Source organism: Triturus cristatus, chromosome 8 (assembly GCF_964204655.1).
Source record: "Triturus cristatus chromosome 8, aTriCri1.1, whole genome shotgun sequence".
Lineage (NCBI taxonomy): Eukaryota > Metazoa > Chordata > Amphibia > Caudata > Salamandridae > Triturus > Triturus cristatus.
Window position 1 is genome coordinate 1,232,286,404 of NC_140591.1, and position 17,837 is coordinate 1,232,304,240.

General features: G+C 45.9%; 1 protein-coding gene and 1 long non-coding RNA gene across 3 annotated transcripts in view; one reads left to right on the forward strand and one right to left on the reverse strand.

The window, feature by feature from the left end:
- Nucleotides 1-2,048, forward strand: part of OTC (ornithine transcarbamylase) — a 310,400-nt gene extending 308,352 nt beyond the window's left edge. For both annotated transcript variants that reach the window (XM_085622916.1, XM_085622915.1), the window contains exon 10: nucleotides 481-2,048. In XM_085622916.1, the coding sequence (XP_085479042.1) occupies nucleotides 481-540 (60 nt within the window). In that variant the 3' untranslated portion in view covers nucleotides 541-2,048. The remainder of the gene's footprint in view (nucleotides 1-480) is intronic.
- The window catches only part of LOC146805646 (uncharacterized), an 88,758-nt gene that overhangs the window by 2,846 nt on the left and 68,075 nt on the right, over nucleotides 1-17,837 (reverse strand). The window lies entirely within an intron of this gene.

The following is a 17,837-nucleotide window of genomic DNA, read 5'->3' on the forward strand; positions in this document are numbered from 1 at the left end:
GATGCCGGCATCGTTTACACACCCTTGGTGAAATGCTGCACAACCTGGAATTCTATCATCTATTCTATATTCTTCAGAAGTGTATACAATGGTTTCAATGTTGCACTTTTGTTAAATCCCTTATAAATATCCATTACAGCATTCGCACCACCATTTTTACTTTTATGTCGATCATTTTATTTTAGGAGTGTAACATCAATGAAAATGATTACAGTCTCTTCCATTTACTTTTCAATTATTTGTAGAATAACAATATTTCATTCTTCTTTTATTTATATAAGGGCTTCTCATATAAATCCAGTTATCATCTTAAATCAGCCATTTCATAATCATTGAGCCTATCAGAATGAGGGTCTGAATATTTTTGGAATCACCTTTATCTTTAGAAGTGCTTACAGAAAAGTCACATTTTGGTCAAGGAACTCCAAATGTAAACCTCTGAATTTCTTATCTATTGTTCTTTTCTGTTTCTGTCCACAGGCTGTCATGGTCTCCCTGCTCACAGAGTACTCTCCACAGACACCAAAGCCTACATTTTAACTTATGATGCATCATCAAGAAAATCGAGCCTTCATCAGTATGCACAAGTGACACTGTTGAAATGGATGACTTTCTTAAATAGAATGCTAGGTTTAGAATTTTCATGTTTACTAAAATAAACTGTTAATGTTTAGCTATTGCTCAAGAACATGTTATCCCACATATTTCTTTAAAAACATTGTTCTTCACATACTCACTCATTCCTTAAGAACATTTCTAATGGTGGTCGCTAACGGTGTATATTGCAATGTGGAACATGAACAACTGTTGTAAGCAACCAGAGAACATTTGTTTTCTAAACTATATTTTAACTACTTGTATTTACTTGTATGTACTTATCAGTATCTGATAGCCTCTTGCTTTAATTATAATTGTACATTTTAATTCAGATGGGCAATATGTCACTAAGTGTCACAATAATTTCAAGTGGTCAATTGGATTTAAGGATGTGATAACTAATCACATATAAGTGTGAAAATATTTAAAATATATTTCTAATGCCCTAACATTTTAAAGAAAAAGTGTGATAATGGTTTAGTATTTGAATGCGATTAATGTTCAGAAATAAGTATGCCAGAAGAGTACATTTGAGCACTTAACTGATGTTCCCTTTTACTGGAAAACGCTTCCCTGTTGAGAAAACTATTTCCCTATACACTTCTTTGAACATTTGGTTTGTTTAGGTTGTTTTCCCAACCTTTTAACGCACTTATGCCAACCGTTTCAGGCCGAAAGATAGTTCCATAAACAGGACCAAAATATTTGTTAATACCCACAAGGTTATCACTGTTAGGGTTTTCCAGTACTCTAACCGACCAATCCCTTGCAGCTCCCGAGAGACCACACAGTTTTCCCTTTCCTTTGCTAGAATTTCTACTGAGGACAATTCCTCCATTTTGGCGGACTTGTGCAGTAGCAGGTGGTATTAGCAGCAGGAAATATCTGCAAATTCTGATTTTGTGAATCAGAATTTGGCATTTATGACCATAAATTTCACTTTTCACAGTCATAAAAAAAAATGTAAATCAAGCCCTACATCTTCTGGTGCACAACAGATTCAGATATGTTTACATGTGTGAAGAAATGCATGATTATAGTATATGTTCATATGCACTACAAAAGTAAGGTTTGCTGCTTATGTCTGGTATTACTGAAGATATTCATTTTTCATTCCATTAATATATTTGCAGAAATACTCAGATCCTTGTGACAACAAAACTATGAATACACTTATATATCATTAAGATTTAAAACTGAAAAGAATTTAAACGGAATCAGCATGCTGTGGTTAGAGGCAGCCCCAGCTCTGATCGTGCGCATTGTGCTTACAAATGCTTACCGACGTTTAACAAAAAAAGTTTTATTGTAACTACAAGATTGGGACTCGCGAAATGTAAAGTTTTGTAACATGAACTGGCTAAGTTAGAATCAGGGTTTAATTTAATTATAAAATGAACCTTGAAATTTGCATTCCAATGCTGTTTTAAAATAAATTATGCTTGCTGCAATTACATGTGTATTGATTTTTATTTCTAACAGTTGCAAGTAAGTGATACCAGATAACTAGGAAATAATGTCAAGTCCGACAAATGAGAGTTAAACTGAAACCAGGAACCATGCAAGGTTTGACAAAGTTCCAAGCAAAAATACAATTTGTATAGCATTTTGCCGCCTGCTGGAGCGACCATCAAACGTTGATTTAAAAAAATCATTTTTTGCCTCCCCTAACCTTATTAAAAGAAAAAACATATTCAAGAGAAACAAAATGAGATGTGTTGCTATGCTTTTATGATTTTGCCCCTTACGCCCTCATTTCTTTACTGCCTTCTTTGCTATATGCTCTGAAATCACAATATGTTGGGAAAAAGTTTAAAAAAGGAATCTACTAACGCAGTAAAATCCAAATATGTCCCTACTCCTGCATGAGCGTCCCTGCTTCATTTAACATGTTCTGCCCACTAGCTAATACTTACTGCCCCGCTCCCTGCAGTAACACGGCTTTTCTCTACAGTCCAACTAGTTATAATTTGGTATTAGTGCTTTAGGGGTGCATTGGTGAAATGTATTAGGTAAACCATCAACGTACATCTATTATGCCTTTGTCACAAGATCACATATTGCAGTCCATCATATGCGGTCACTCCCTGGGGTTACATCTGAACACGCTGATCTCTTGCAGGTAAGTGATTCAGAGGACTCTCACTAGCCCTGTTTGAACAGGAGGTGTTAGTTTCAGGCAACAATAAATGGATGCATCACCATGCAAATAATCAACAAAACCCAACCTGGGAATCCCAGAAGTACTGCAGACAATGATTTGATTGTGATGGCACTGATAGAAAAGACTGAACTAGTGAAAGCAAAGAGAGGGGCAGCACAGATACCTCTGTAATGGCTGCACTTGAACACCATTGAGTAATGCCTTTTCCAGAGTTGTATCATGGCAGGGAATAGGTGTCAGGGGTCAAAGGAAGGATAGTCTGGGATTGTAACACGCCTGTATTTCCTCCATGCTGACCATCACAATCCAGAAAAAGGAATACACTCTGCAGTTACACCTCACAGGGGAGCTACGAAAAAAAAAACCTTCTGAACAAAAGATTAAGAAAAAGTGAGTGATTCCAGAGGAAGAACAATGTCAGATCACAGAATCACACACATTATTGCAATATATATTGTGTCAGTTCACTGACAATATATCGAAACCCCAAACGTCATGGGACATAAATATCTTGTCAAAAAAATCGAGCACAAAAATATTGTTATCCTATACTAATAATGTAAATAACAAAAATATTGAAATCATATATCGTAATACACTAATATCGAACACAAACATATTGTGTTTTAATATAAACATAGTCATTAAATATATTAATAGTAAACAGTAATATAATGTAAATTAAGTATATTTAAATAAATTAAAATTATATATAAATGTTATAATTATTTAAAAAGCATATATATATATATATATATATATATATATATTATCTACTGGCGGTCGTCAGTAGATAGTTATAGTTAGGACCGTGTTTCCATAGGAAATCTCAAAATTCTATTTTGAATAACTTTGGCGCCGGTTGATGAATCCTCGCGAAATTTTCAAAACTAATGGGGCGCTCCGCTCAGCTCCTACCCTGAAAGTCTCGGTGTGATTCGTCAAGCGGGGGCTGAGAAAAAAGGGGGGTCCCAAAACGCGTTTTCCCCATGCATTTTCCCATAGGACCTTTAGTCGAAGGTACAGCCCGAACGGCTGAACAGAATTACTTGAAATTTGGCAAAGAGGTAGTCCTCAGGTAAGGCATGTGCCTTTTGCATATATGGTGTCAATCTGTTCAGTAGTTCCTGAGAAAATTGCAGTTAAAAGCACATAAATATCTATAGCCGTGCACCGTGCGCGAGCGTAATTCTGATTGGTGGATTCATGTCAGTCAACATTCGAATCGGTCAAAATCAGGAAGTGTTGACTGCCATTTTGTGTGTGACGGTGAAAAAGAAAGGTGGAGAACGTGAAAAGGGGGCAGGGTACAGAGTTCCTGACCCCCTAGCTTTTGTCAGGGGGTCCATGAAGGACCATGAAGGGTGAAAAAAACTTTTTTTTTTTAAATCGCGGGGTGCGCGCACGGTGCGCGCACCGTCGCGAGGTGCGCGCACGGCGGAATCATAAACAAAAGAGAACTAAAAATCAAATTTAAGTGTTTAGATGTTAGGTGGCTCTAAAAAGAGCTGTTGTGTTAATAGAGGGACAGAGGAAAAAAAAGACATGGCAGAAATTATAGGGTGCCGCACGTGTGCTGCTGTATCTTGCTCTCTATTAGCGGAATGCTGCTGTCCGCATAAGAGAGAAGAGCATTGCATGCATTGCACCGTATATGCACCCTCTTGAACAGAGGGTGTATATCCAGAGGAACCGAAGAAGGTGAAGCTGCCGCCGCAGATAAAGTGCTCGGCTGAGCTGCCGATGATGTGCTCGGCTGAGCTGCTGCGGATGTGCTCGGCTGAGCTGCTGGAGGGTTTTCTCTAGCAGCTCGAGCATAAGCCACAGGATGTACATCTCTAACGTGCCTGATCATAGTGAAGATACTAAAAGAGTATTTCTTTTCAGGATCTCCTCTTGATAAGACACGATCACAAAGAGTGCAGGTGACTTTTGGAGCATTCACCTTCTTCTGCCCCTGTGGAAATGTAAAAAATTGCCATATAAAAGAGTCTTTCTGTTTCCTCTGTCTCTGTCTCACAAGGGTCTCCTGCACACTCCCAGAATATGACTGCTGCTCTGCCATTCTCAAGTACTGGAGTACTGGAAAAGCTGCTCAGCTCCTTCTCCCAGGGAATCAGAAGTAATAATGAGGGGAGTGGGTGTGGTGTTAGAAGTTTCTGGAACTGAAACTACTATAAACCAATGAAAAGTGTTGTTTCTAAATCCCATGACTTGACGTGCGCGCACGGAGCACGCACACATGCGCGTACGGAGCACGCACGCATACGCGTACGCGCACGGAGCATGCACGCATGCGCGTACGGAGCATGCGCGCATGCGCGTACACGCACGGAGCACGTGTGCATGCGCATGGAACACGCGTACGGAGCACGCATGACGTACGCAAGCGCACGTGGAGCACGTACGCATGCGCACACGGAGTACGTGCACCGGACAAAAACCCTTAAAAAAAAAAAGTGTTTATAAGGTTATAGAAGATATTAACTATGCTGTTCAACTCTATCCAAATTTAAACAAAAAAAAACTGAGCCATTCCATATTACAGGATAAAGTTAATCTATAGCTATATATATAGGTAGCTTATTGGAAAATAAATATTTAAAAAATATAAAAATACATTCATAAATTAGCATTTAAAAAACCTTGCAAATTCACTTAAAAAACCATAGGTTTCACACACGTTATAGTTAGGAATTAGCATTTAAAAAACCTTGCAAATTCACTGAAAAAACCATAGGTTTCACACATGTTATAGTTAGCTGGACATTTCACTCGTAAAAAACCATTGAAATGCCCCCGTTATAGTTAGTTCAGCTAACTATAACTCGCGCGCCTGCAATCCACTGCTGATAACGTCACATATTACATCACTCATGACATGGTCAGTGATATCACTCATGACATCACTGATGACATCTCAAATTACATCACTGATGACATCACTGATGACGTCATCCATGTGATAAATTACCACATCTTCTCACACCCTAATATAACCTTTGATACACCGACTCAAGAGTTCCATTCTCAAAACCATACATACTGAAATACCAATAACTACATAGCCACTTATTAACTCTTAGGTCTACATACACCTCCACTCATTCACCTGTACAGTCACTCATACTTACAGTCACAACATACAAAACTATCATATGCATTTATACACCTATATAGACACTCACACACTACCAATCATCCATAGAGGTACTCTCACACCTACTCAGTCATGCAAATAATCACACTCCCATTTACTCACCTATGTGGTTATACACACTCAAGTTCACTTACTCATAAAAATAGTTTCACATTCTTACGCTCTTATAGAATCATTGATGCAAGCACACACTCATCCATACAGTCACTCTCACAATCACACACTCTCACATCTATGCACTTATATACTCTTACAGGCACATATACTGCCTTTCACATATGTAGTTAGTCACAAATGTACCACTGAGATATACATTCAATCCCTAACACACCCATACATACACTCACTCAACCATTCAGTCCATCACAGATGCACTCTTAAAACCATGCACCCATAGAATCACCCACTCACACATCTATGCATAGAGTCACACACACCCTACCCACACAAACACTCAGGAACCCATACAGATACTCAGACAAGCAATCAATAACTCATATAGACACTCATATAGGTATTCACAATACAATGCAGCCACTTATACACCAACATACAGAAACATACAGACATTTACACAGTTGAGTCACTAGTCTGCAGTAAGATACATTTAATGACTCACTTATAGAGTTAGTTACGCACCAAAGACAATCATCCATTTACACACTTGTACACCCACTCATTATTCAACAGGCCTTTCCCTATATATATCAAACATATTAAAATTGTTAAGAAACACATACTCAATGGATGATGTCATCAGTGATGTCATCAGTGATGTCATTTGAGATGTCATCAGTGATGTCATGAGTGATGTCACTGACCATGTCATGAGTGATGTAATATGTGACGTCATCAGCAGTGGATTGCGGGCGCGCGGGTTATAGTTAGCTGAACTAACGATAACGGGGGAATTGTCCAGCTAACTATAACATGTGTGAAACCTATGGTTTTTTCAGTGAATTTGCAAGGTTTTTTAAATGCTAATTCCTAACTATAACGTGTGTGAAACCTATGGTTTTTTAAGTGAATATATATATATATATATATATATATATATATATATATATATATATATATGATTGCTCCAAGTTACCCACAGGTTCGGGACGCACTCAGACCACAGTGTACATCCGCATACCAACACTCACGTCTCGGGCAGCCGACGTGTTTCGAAATTGTTTCTTCTTCAAAGGCTAGATTCCACTCAGTACACAGCGTTTGTTTGACCACTCCTTTATTTAATCAGACGCCTCCTGATAGGCTGCTCAGATGAGCCCTCCCTTAAGGAATTCTGGGATATGTAGTCCCCATGTAAAAAAGCGTTTGTGGAACTGTTATTTAAGACCCTCCAATGGGTCCCGATGCGTGCATGGTCAATAGTAGGTGCTGTGGCTCCATTAAGAACTGGACATGATTTCCAGCTCCCTGGCCCGCTGCCATCCATGCGGTGGTGCAGTCCCCTTACTGCTGGGTTGCCGCGTGTCAATGATTGCTCCAAGTTACCCACAGGTTCGGGACGCACTCAGACCACAGTGTACATCCGCATACCAACACTCACGTCTCGGGCAGCCGACGCGTTTCTAAATTGTTTCTTCTTCAAAGGCTAGATTCCACTCAGTACACAGCGTTTGTTTGACCACTCCTTTATTTAATCAGACGCCTCCTGATAGGCTGCTCAGATGAGCCCTCCCTTTAGGAATTCTGGGCTATGTAGTCCCCATGTAAAAAAGCGTTTGTGGAACTGTTATTTAAGACCCTCCAATGGGTCCCGATGAGTGCATGGTCAATAGTAGGTGCTGTGGCTCCATTAAGAACTGGACATGATTTCCAGCTCCCTGGCCCGCTGCCATCCATGCGGTGGTGCAGTCTCCTTACGGCTGGGTTGCCACGTGTCAATGATTGCTCCAAGTTACCCACAGGTTCGGGACGCACTCAGACCACAGTGTACATCCGCATACCAACACTCACGTCTCGGGCAGCCGACGCGTTTCGAAATTGTTTCTTCTTCAAAGGCTAGATTCCACTCAGTACACAGCGTTTGTTTGACCACTCCTTTATTTAATCAGACGCCTCCTGATAGGCTGCTCAGATGAGCCCTCCCTTTAGGAATTCTGGGATATGTAGTCCCCATGTAAAAAAGCGTTTGTGGAACTGTTATTTAAGACCCTCCAATGGGTCCCGATGCGTGCATGGTCAATAGTAGGTGCTGTGGCTCCATTAAGAGCTGGACATGATTTCCAGCTCCCTGGCCCGCTGCCATCCATGCGGTGGTGCAGTCCCCTTACGGCTGGGTTGCCGCGTGTCAATGATTGCTCCAAATTACCCACAGGTTCGGGACGCACTCAGACCACAGTGTACATCCGCATACCAACACTCACGTCTCGGGCAGCCGACGCGTTTCGAAATTGTTTCTTCTTCAAAGGCTAGATTCCACTCAGTACACAGCGTTTGTTTGACCACTCCTTTATTTAATCAGACGCCTCCTGATAGGCTGCTCAGATGAGCCCTCCCTTTTGGAATTCTGGGATATGTAGTCCCCATGTAAAAAAGCGTTTGTGGAACTGTTATTTAAGACCCTCCAATGGGTCCCGATGCGTGCATGGTCAATAGTAGGTGCTGTGGCTCCATTAAGAACTGGACATGATTTCCAGCTCCCTGGCCCGCTGCCATCCATGCGGTGGTGCAGTTCCTTTACAGCTGGGTTGCCGCGTGTCAATGATTGCTCCAAGTTACCCACAGGTTCGTGACGCACTCAGACCACAGTGTACATCCGCATACCAACACTCACGTCTCGGGCAGCCGACGCGTTTCGAAATTGTTTCTTCTTCAAAGGCTAGATTCCACTCAGTACACAGCGTTTGTTTGACCACTCCTTTATTTAATCAGACGCCTCCTGATAGGCTGCTCAGATGAGCCCTCCCTTTAGGAATTCTGGGATATGTAGTCCCCATGTAAAAAAGCGTTTGTGGAACTGTTATTTAAGACCCTCCAATGGGTCCCGATGCGTGCATGGTCAATAGTAGGTGCTGTGGCTCCATTAAGAACTGGACATGATTTCCAGCTCCCTGGCCCGCTGCCATCCATGCGGTGGTGCAGTCCCCTTACGGCTGGGTTGCCGCGTGTCAATGACTGCTCCAAGTTACCCACAGGTTCGGGACGCACTCAGACCACAGTGTACATCCGCATACCAACACTCACGTCTCGGGCAGCCGACGCGTTTCGAAATTGTTTCTTCTTCAAAGGCTAGATTCCACTCAGTACACAGCGTTTGTTTGACCACTCCTTTATTTAATCAGACGCCTCCTGATAGGCTGCTCAGATGAGCCCTCCCTTTAGGAATTCTGGGATATGTCGTCCCCATGAAAAAAAGCGTTTGTGGAACTGTTATTTAAGACCCTCCAATGGGTCCCGATGCGTGCATGGTCAATAGTAGGTGCTGTGGCTCCATTAAGAACTGGACATGATTTCCAGCTCCCTGGCCCGCTGCCATCTAAGCGGTGGTGCAGTCCCCTTACGGCTGGGTTGCCGCGTGTCAATGACTGCTCCAAGTTACCCACAGGTTCGGGACGCACTCAGACCACAGTGTACATCCGCATACCAACACTCACGTCTCGGGCAGCCGACGCGTTTCGAAATTGTTTCTTCTTCAAAGGCTAGATTCCACTCAGTACACAGCGTTTGTTTGACCACTCCTTTATTTAATCAGACGCCTCCTGATAGGCTGCTCAGATGAGCCCTCCCTTTAGGAATTCTGGGCTATGTAGTCCCCATGTAAAAAAGCGTTTGTGGAACTGTTATTTAAGACCCTCCAATGGGTCCCGATGCGTGCATGGTCAATAGTAGGTGCTGTGGCTCCATTAAGAACTGGACATGATTTCCAGCTCCCTGGCCCGCTGCCATCCATGCGGTGGTGCAGTCCCCTTACGGCTGGGTTGCCGCGTGTCAATGATTGCTCCAAGTTACCCACAGGTTCGGGACGCACTCAGACCACAGTGTACATCCGCATACCAACACTCACGTCTCGGGCAGCCGACGCGTTTCGAAATTGTTTCTTCTTCAAAGGCTAGATTCCACTCAGTACACAGCGTTTGTTTGACCACTCCTTTATTTAATCAGACGCCTCCTGATAGGCTGCTCAGATGAGCCCTCCCTTTAGGAATTCTGGGATATTGTAGTCCCCATGTAAAAAAGCGTTTGTGGAACTGTTATTTAAGACCCTCCAATGGGTCCCGATGCGTGCATGGTCAATAGTAGGTGCTGTGGCTCCATTAAGAACTGGACATGATTTCCAGCTCCCTGGCCCGCTGCCATCCATGCGGTGGTGCAGTCCCCTTACGGCTGGGTTGCCGCGTGTCAATGATTGCTCCAAGTTACCCACAGGTTCGGGACGCACTCAGACCACAGTGTACATCCGCATACCAACACTCACGTCTCGGGCAGCCGACGCGTTTCGAAATTGTTTCTTCTTCAAAGGCTAGATTCCACTCAGTACACAGCGTTTGTTTGACCACTCCTTTATTTAATCAGACGCCTCCTGATAGGCTGCTCAGATGAGCCCTCCCTTTAGGAATTCTGGGATATGTAGTCCCCATGTAAAAAAGCGTTTGTGGAACTGTTATTTAAGACCCTCCAATGGGTCCCGATGCGTGCATGGTCAATAGTAGGTGCTGTGGCTCCATTAAGAACTGGACATGATTTCCAGCTCCCTGGCCCGCTGCCATCCATGCGGTGGTGCAGTCCCCTTACGGCTGGGTTGCCGCGTGTCAATGATTGCTCCAAGTTACCCACAGGTTCGGGACGCACTCAGACCACAGTGTACATCCGCATACCAACACTCACGTCTCGGGCAGCCGACGCGTTTTGAAATTGTTTCTTCTTCAAAGGCTAGATTCCACTCAGTACACAGCGTTTGTTTGACCACTCCTTTATTTAATCAGACGCCTCCTGATAGGCTGCTCAGATGAGCCCTCCCTTTAGGAATTCTGGGATATGTAGTCCCCATGTAAAAAAGCGTTTGTGGAACTGTTATTTAAGACCCTCCAATGGGTCCCGATGCGTGCATGGTCAATAGTAGGTGCTGTGGCTCCATTAAGAACTGGACATGATTTCCAGCTCCCTGGCCCGCTGCCATCCATGCGGTGGTGCAGTCCCCTTACAGCTGGGTTGCCGCGTGTCAATGATTGCTCCAAGTTACCCACAGGTTCGGGACGCACTCAGACCACAGTGTACATCCGCATACCAACACTCACGTCTCGGGCAGCCGACACGTTTCGAAATTGTTTCTTCTTCAAAGGCTAGATTCCACTCAGTACAAAGCGTTTGTTTGACCACTCCTTTATTTAATCAGACGCCTCCTGATAGGTTGCTCAGATGAGCCCTCCCTTTAGGAATTCTGGGATATGTAGTCCCCATGTAAAAAAGCGTTTGTGGAACTGTTATTTAAGACCCTCCAATGGGTCCCGATGCGTGCATGGTCAATAGTAGGTGCTGTGGCTCCATTAAGAACTGGACATGATTTCCAGCTCCCTGGCCCGCTGCCATCCATGCGGTGGTGCAGTCCCCTTACGGCTGGGTTGCCGCGTGTCAATGATTGCTCCAAGTTACCCACAGGTTCGGGACGCACTCAGACCACAGTGTACATCCGCATACCAACACTCACGTCTCGGGCAGCCGACGCGTTTCGAAATTGTTTCTTCTTCAAAGGCTAGATTCCACTCAGTACACAGCGTTTGTTTGACCACTCCTTTATTTAATCAGACGCCTCCTGATAGGCTGCTCAGATGAGCCCTCCCTTTAGGAATTCTGGGATATGTCGTCCCCATGTAAAAAAGCGTTTGTGGAACTGTTATTTAAGACCCTCCAATGGGTCCCGATGCGTGCATGGTCAATAGTAGGTGCTGTGGCTCCATTAAGAACTGGACATGATTTCCAGCTCCCTGGCCCGCTGCCATCCATGCGGTGGTGCAGTCCCCTTACGGCTGGGTTGCCGCGTGTCAATGATTGCTCCAAGTTACCCACAGGTTCGGGACGCACTCAGACCACAGTGTACATCCGCATACCAACACTCACGTCTCGGGCAGCCGACGCGTTTCGAAATTGTTTCTTCTTCAAAGGCTAGATTCCACTCAGTACACAGCGTTTGTTTGACCACTCCTTTATTTAATCAGACGCCTCCTGATAGGCTGCTCAGATGAGCCCTCCCTTTAGGAATTCTGGGCTATGTAGTCCCCATGTAAAAAAGCGTTTGTGGAACTGTTATTTAAGACCCTCCAATGGGTCCCGATGCGTGCATGGTCAATAGTAGGTGCTGTGGCTCCATTAAGAACTGGACATGATTTCCAGCTCCCTGGCCCGCTGCCATCCATGCGGTGGTGCAGTTCCTTTACAGCTGGGTTGCCGCGTGTCAATGATTGCTCCAAGTTACCCACAGGTTCGTGACGCACTCAGACCACAGTGTACATCCGCATACCAACACTCACGTCTCGGGCAGCCGACGCGTTTCGAAATTGTTTCTTCTTCAAAGGCTAGATTCCACTCAGTACACAGCGTTTGTTTGACCACTCCTTTATTTAATCAGACGCCTCCTGATAGGCTGCTCAGATGAGCCCTCCCTTTAGGAATTCTGGGATATGTAGTCCCCATGTAAAAAAGCGTTTGTGGAACTGTTATTTAAGACCCTCCAATGGGTCCCGATGCGTGCATGGTCAATAGTAGGTGCTGTGGCTCCATTAAGAACTGGACATGATTTCCAGCTCCCTGGCCCGCTGCCATCCATGCGGTGGTGCAGTCCCCTTACGGCTGGGTTGCCGCGTGTCAATGACTGCTCCAAGTTACCCACAGGTTCGGGACGCACTCAGACCACAGTGTACATCCGCATACCAACACTCACGTCTCGGGCAGCCGACGCGTTTCGAAATTGTTTCTTCTTCAAAGGCTAGATTCCACTCAGTACACAGCGTTTGTTTGACCACTCCTTTATTTAATCAGACGCCTCCTGATAGGCTGCTCAGATGAGCCCTCCCTTTAGGAATTCTGGGATATGTCGTCCCCATGTAAAAAAGCGTTTGTGGAACTGTTATTTAAGACCCTCCAATGGGTCCCGATGCGTGCATGGTCAATAGTAGGTGCTGTGGCTCCATTAAGAACTGGACATGATTTCCAGCTCCCTGGCCCGCTGCCATCTAAGCGGTGGTGCAGTCCCCTTACGGCTGGGTTGCCGCGTGTCAATGACTGCTCCAAGTTACCCACAGGTTCGGGACGCACTCAGACCACAGTGTACATCCGCATACCAACACTCACGTCTCGGGCAGCCGACGCGTTTCGAAATTGTTTCTTCTTCAAAGGCTAGATTCCACTCAGTACACAGCGTTTGTTTGACCACTCCTTTATTTAATCAGACGCCTCCTGATAGGCTGCTCAGATGAGCCCTCCCTTTAGGAATTCTGGGCTATGTAGTCCCCATGTAAAAAAGCGTTTGTGGAACTGTTATTTAAGACCCTCCAATGGGTCCCGATGCGTGCATGGTCAATAGTAGGTGCTGTGGCTCCATTAAGAACTGGACATAATTTCCAGCTCCCTGGCCCGCTGCCATCCATGCGGTGGTGCAGTCCCCTTACGGCTGGGTTGCCGCGTGTCAATGATTGCTCCAAGTTACCCACAGGTTCGGGACGCACTCAGACCACAGTGTACATCCGCATACCAACACTCACGTCTCGGGCAGCCGACGCGTTTCGAAATAGTTTCTTCTTCAAAGGCTAGATTCCACTCAGTACACAGCGTTTGTTTGACCACTCCTTTATTTAATCAGACGCCTCCTGATAGGCTGCTCAGATGAGCCCTCCCTTTAGGAATTCTGGGATATTGTAGTCCCCATGTAAAAAAGCGTTTGTGGAACTGTTATTTAAGACCCTCCAATGGGTCCCGATGCGTGCATGGTCAATAGTAGGTGCTGTGGCTCCATTAAGAACTGGACATGATTTCCAGCTCCCTGGCCCGCTGCCATCCATGCGGTGGTGCAGTCCCCTTACGGCTGGGTTGCCGCGTGTCAATGATTGCTCCAAGTTACCCACAGGTTCGGGACGCACTCAGACCACAGTGTACATCCGCATACCAACACTCACGTCTCGGGCAGCCGACGCGTTTCGAAATTGTTTCTTCTTCAAAGGCTAGATTCCACTCAGTACACAGCGTTTGTTTGACCACTCCTTTATTTAATCAGACGCCTCCTGATAGGCTGCTCAGATGAGCCCTCCCTTTAGGAATTCTGGGATATGTAGACCCCATGTAAAAAAGCGTTTGTGGAACTGTTATTTAAGACCCTCCAATGGGTCCCGATGCGTGCATGGTCAATAGTAGGTGCTGTGGCTCCATTAAGAACTGGACATGATTTCCAGCTCCCTGGCCCGCTGCCATCCATGCGGTGGTGCAGTCCCCTTACGGCTGGGTTGCCGCGTGTCAATGATTGCTCCAAGTTACCCACAGGTGCGGGACGCACTCAGACCACAGTGTACATCCGCATACCAACACTCACGTCTCGGGCAGCGGACGCGTTTCGAAATTGTTTCTTCTTCAAAGGCTAGATTCCACTCAGTACACAGCGTTTGTTTGACCACTCCTTTATTTAATCAGATGCCTCCTGATATTCTGCTCAGATGAGCCCTCCCTTTAGGAATTCTGGGATATGTAGTCCCCATGTAAAAAAGCGTTTGTGGAACTGTTATTTAAGACCTTCCAATGGGTCCCGATGCGTGCATGGTCAATAGTAGGTGCTGTGGCTCCATTAAGAACTGGACATGATTTCCAGCTCCCTGGCCCGCTGCCATCCATGCGGTGGTGCAGTCCCCTTACGGCTGGGTTGCCGCGTGTCAATGATTGCTCCAAGTTACCCACAGGTTCGGGACGCACTCAGACCACAGTGTACATCCGCATACCAACACTCACGTCTCGGGCAGCCGACGCGTTTTGAAATTGTTTCTTCTTCAAAGGCTAGATTCCACTCAGTACACAGCGTTTGTTTGACCACTCCTTTATTTAATCAGACGCCTCCTGATAGGCTGCTCAGATGAGCCCTCCCTTTAGGAATTCTGGGATATGTAGTCCCCATGTAAAAAAGCGTTTGTGGAACTGTTATTTAAGACCCTCCAATGGGTCCCGATGCGTGCATGGTCAATAGTAGGTGCTGTGGCTCCATTAAGAACTGGACATGATTTCCAGCTCCCTGGCCCGCTGCCATCCATGCGGTGGTGCAGTCCCCTTACAGCTGGGTTGCCGCGTGTCAATGATTGCTCCAAGTTACCCACAGGTTCGGGACGCACTCAGACCACAGTGTACATCCGCATACCAACACTCACGTCTCGGGCAGCCGACGCGTTTCGAAATTGTTTCTTCTTCAAAGGCTAGATTCCACTCAGTACAAAGCGTTTGTTTGACCACTCCTTTATTTAATCAGACGCCTCCTGATAGGTTGCTCAGATGAGCCCTCCCTTTAGGAATTCTGGGATATGTAGTCCCCATGTAAAAAAGCGTTTGTGGAACTGTTATTTAAGACCCTCCAATGGGTCCCGATGCGTGCATGGTCAATAGTAGGTGCTGTGGCTCCATTAAGAACTGGACATGATTTCCAGCTCCCTGGCCCGCTGCCATCCATGCGGTGGTGCAGTCCCCTTACGGCTGGGTTGCCGCGTGTCAATGATTGCTCCAAGTTACCCACAGGTTCGGGACGCACTCAGACCACAGTGTACATCCGCATACCAACACTCACGTCTCGGGCAGCCGACGCGTTTCGAAATTGTTTCTTCTTCAAAGGCTAGATTCCACTCAGTACACAGCGTTTGTTTGACCACTCCTTTATTTAATCAGACGCCTCCTGATAGGCTGCTCAGATGAGCCCTCCCTTTAGGAATTCTGGGATATGTCGTCCCCATGTAAAAAAGCGTTTGTGGAACTGTTATTTAAGACCCTCCAATGGGTCCCGATGCGTGCATGGTCAATAGTAGGTGCTGTGGCTCCATTAAGAACTGGACATGATTTCCAGCTCCCTGGCCCGCTGCCATCCATGCGGTGGTGCAGTCTCCTTACGGCTGGGTTGCCGCGTGTCAATGATTGCTCCAAGTTACCCACAGGTTCGGGACGCACTCAGACCACAGTGTACATCCGCATACCAACACTCACGTCTCGGGCAGCCGACGCGTTTCGAAATTGTTTCTTCTTCAAAGGCTAGATTCCACTCAGTACACAGCGTTTGTTTGACCACTCCTTTATTTAATCAGACGCCTCCTGATAGGCTGCTCAGATGAGCCCTCCCTTTAGGAATTCTGGGCTATGTAGTCCCCATGTAAAAAAGCGTTTGTGGAACTGTTATTTAAGACCCTCCAATGGGTCCCGATGCGTGAATGGTCAATAGTAGGTGCTGTGGCTCCATTAAGAACTGGACATGATTTCCAGCTCCCTGGCCCGCTGCCATCCATGCGGTGGTGCAGTCCCTTTACGGCTGGGTTGCCGCGTGTCAATGATTGTTCCAAGTTACCCACAGGTTCGGGACGCACTCAGACCACAGTGTACATCCGCATACCAACACTCACGTCTCGGGCAGCCGACGCGTTTCGAAATTGTTTCTTCTTCAAAGGCTAGATTCCACTCAGTACACAGCGTTTGTTTGACCACTCCTTTATTTAATCAGACGCCTCCTGATAGGCTGCTCAGATGAGCCCTCCCTTTAGGAATTCTGGGATATGTAGTCCCCATGTAAAAAAGCGTTTGTGGAACTGTTATTTAAGACCCTCCAATGGGTCCCGATGCGTGCATGGTCAATAGTAGGTGCTGTGGCTCCATTAAGAACTGGACATGATTTCCAGCTCCCTGGCCCGCTGCCATCCATGCGGTGGTGCAGTCCCCTTACAGCTGGGTTGCCGCGTGTCAATGATTGCTCCAAGTTACCCACAGGTTCGGGACGCACTCAGACCACAGTGTACATCCGCATACCAACACTCACGTCTCGGGCAGCCGACGCGTTTCGAAATTGTTTCTTCTTCAAAGGCTAGATTCCACTCAGTACAAAGCGTTTGTTTGACCACTCCTTTATTTAATCAGACGCCTCCAGATAGGTTACTCAGATGAGCCCTCCCTTTAGGAATTCTGGGATATGTAGGCCCCATGTAAAAAAGCGTTTGTGGAACTGTTATTTAAGACCCTCCAATGGGTCCCGATGCGTGCATGGTCAATAGTAGGTGCTGTGGCTCCATTAAGAACTGGACATGATTTCCAGCTCCCTGGTCGCTGCCATCCATGCGGTGGTGCAGTCCCCTTACGGCTGGGTTGCCGCGTGTCAATGATTGCTCCAAGTTACCCACAGGTTCGGGACGCACTCAGACCACAGTGTACATCCGCATACCAACACTCACGTCTCGGGCAGCCGACGCGTTTCGAAATTGTTTCTTCTTCAAAGGCTAGATTCCACTCAGTACACAGCGTTTGTTTGACCACTCCTTTATTTAATCAGACGCCTCCTGATAGGCTGCTCAGATGAGCCCTCCCTTTTGGAATTCTGGGATATGTCGTCCCCATGTAAAAAAGCGTTTGTGGAACTGTTATTTAAGACCCTCCAATGGGTCCCGATGCGTGCATGGTCAATAGTAGGTGCTGTGGCTCCATTAAGAACTGGACATGATTTCCAGCTCCCTGGCCCGCTGCCATCCATGCGGTGGTGCAGTCCCCTTACGGCTGGGTTGCCGCGTGTCAATGATTGCACCAAGTTACCCACAGGTTCGGGACGCACTCAGACCACAGTGTACATCCGCATACCAACACTCACGTCTCGGGCAGCCGACGCGTTTCGAAATTGTTTCTTCTTCAAAGGCTAGATTCCACTCAGTACACAGCGTTTGTTTGACCACTCCTTTATTTAATCAGACGCCTCCT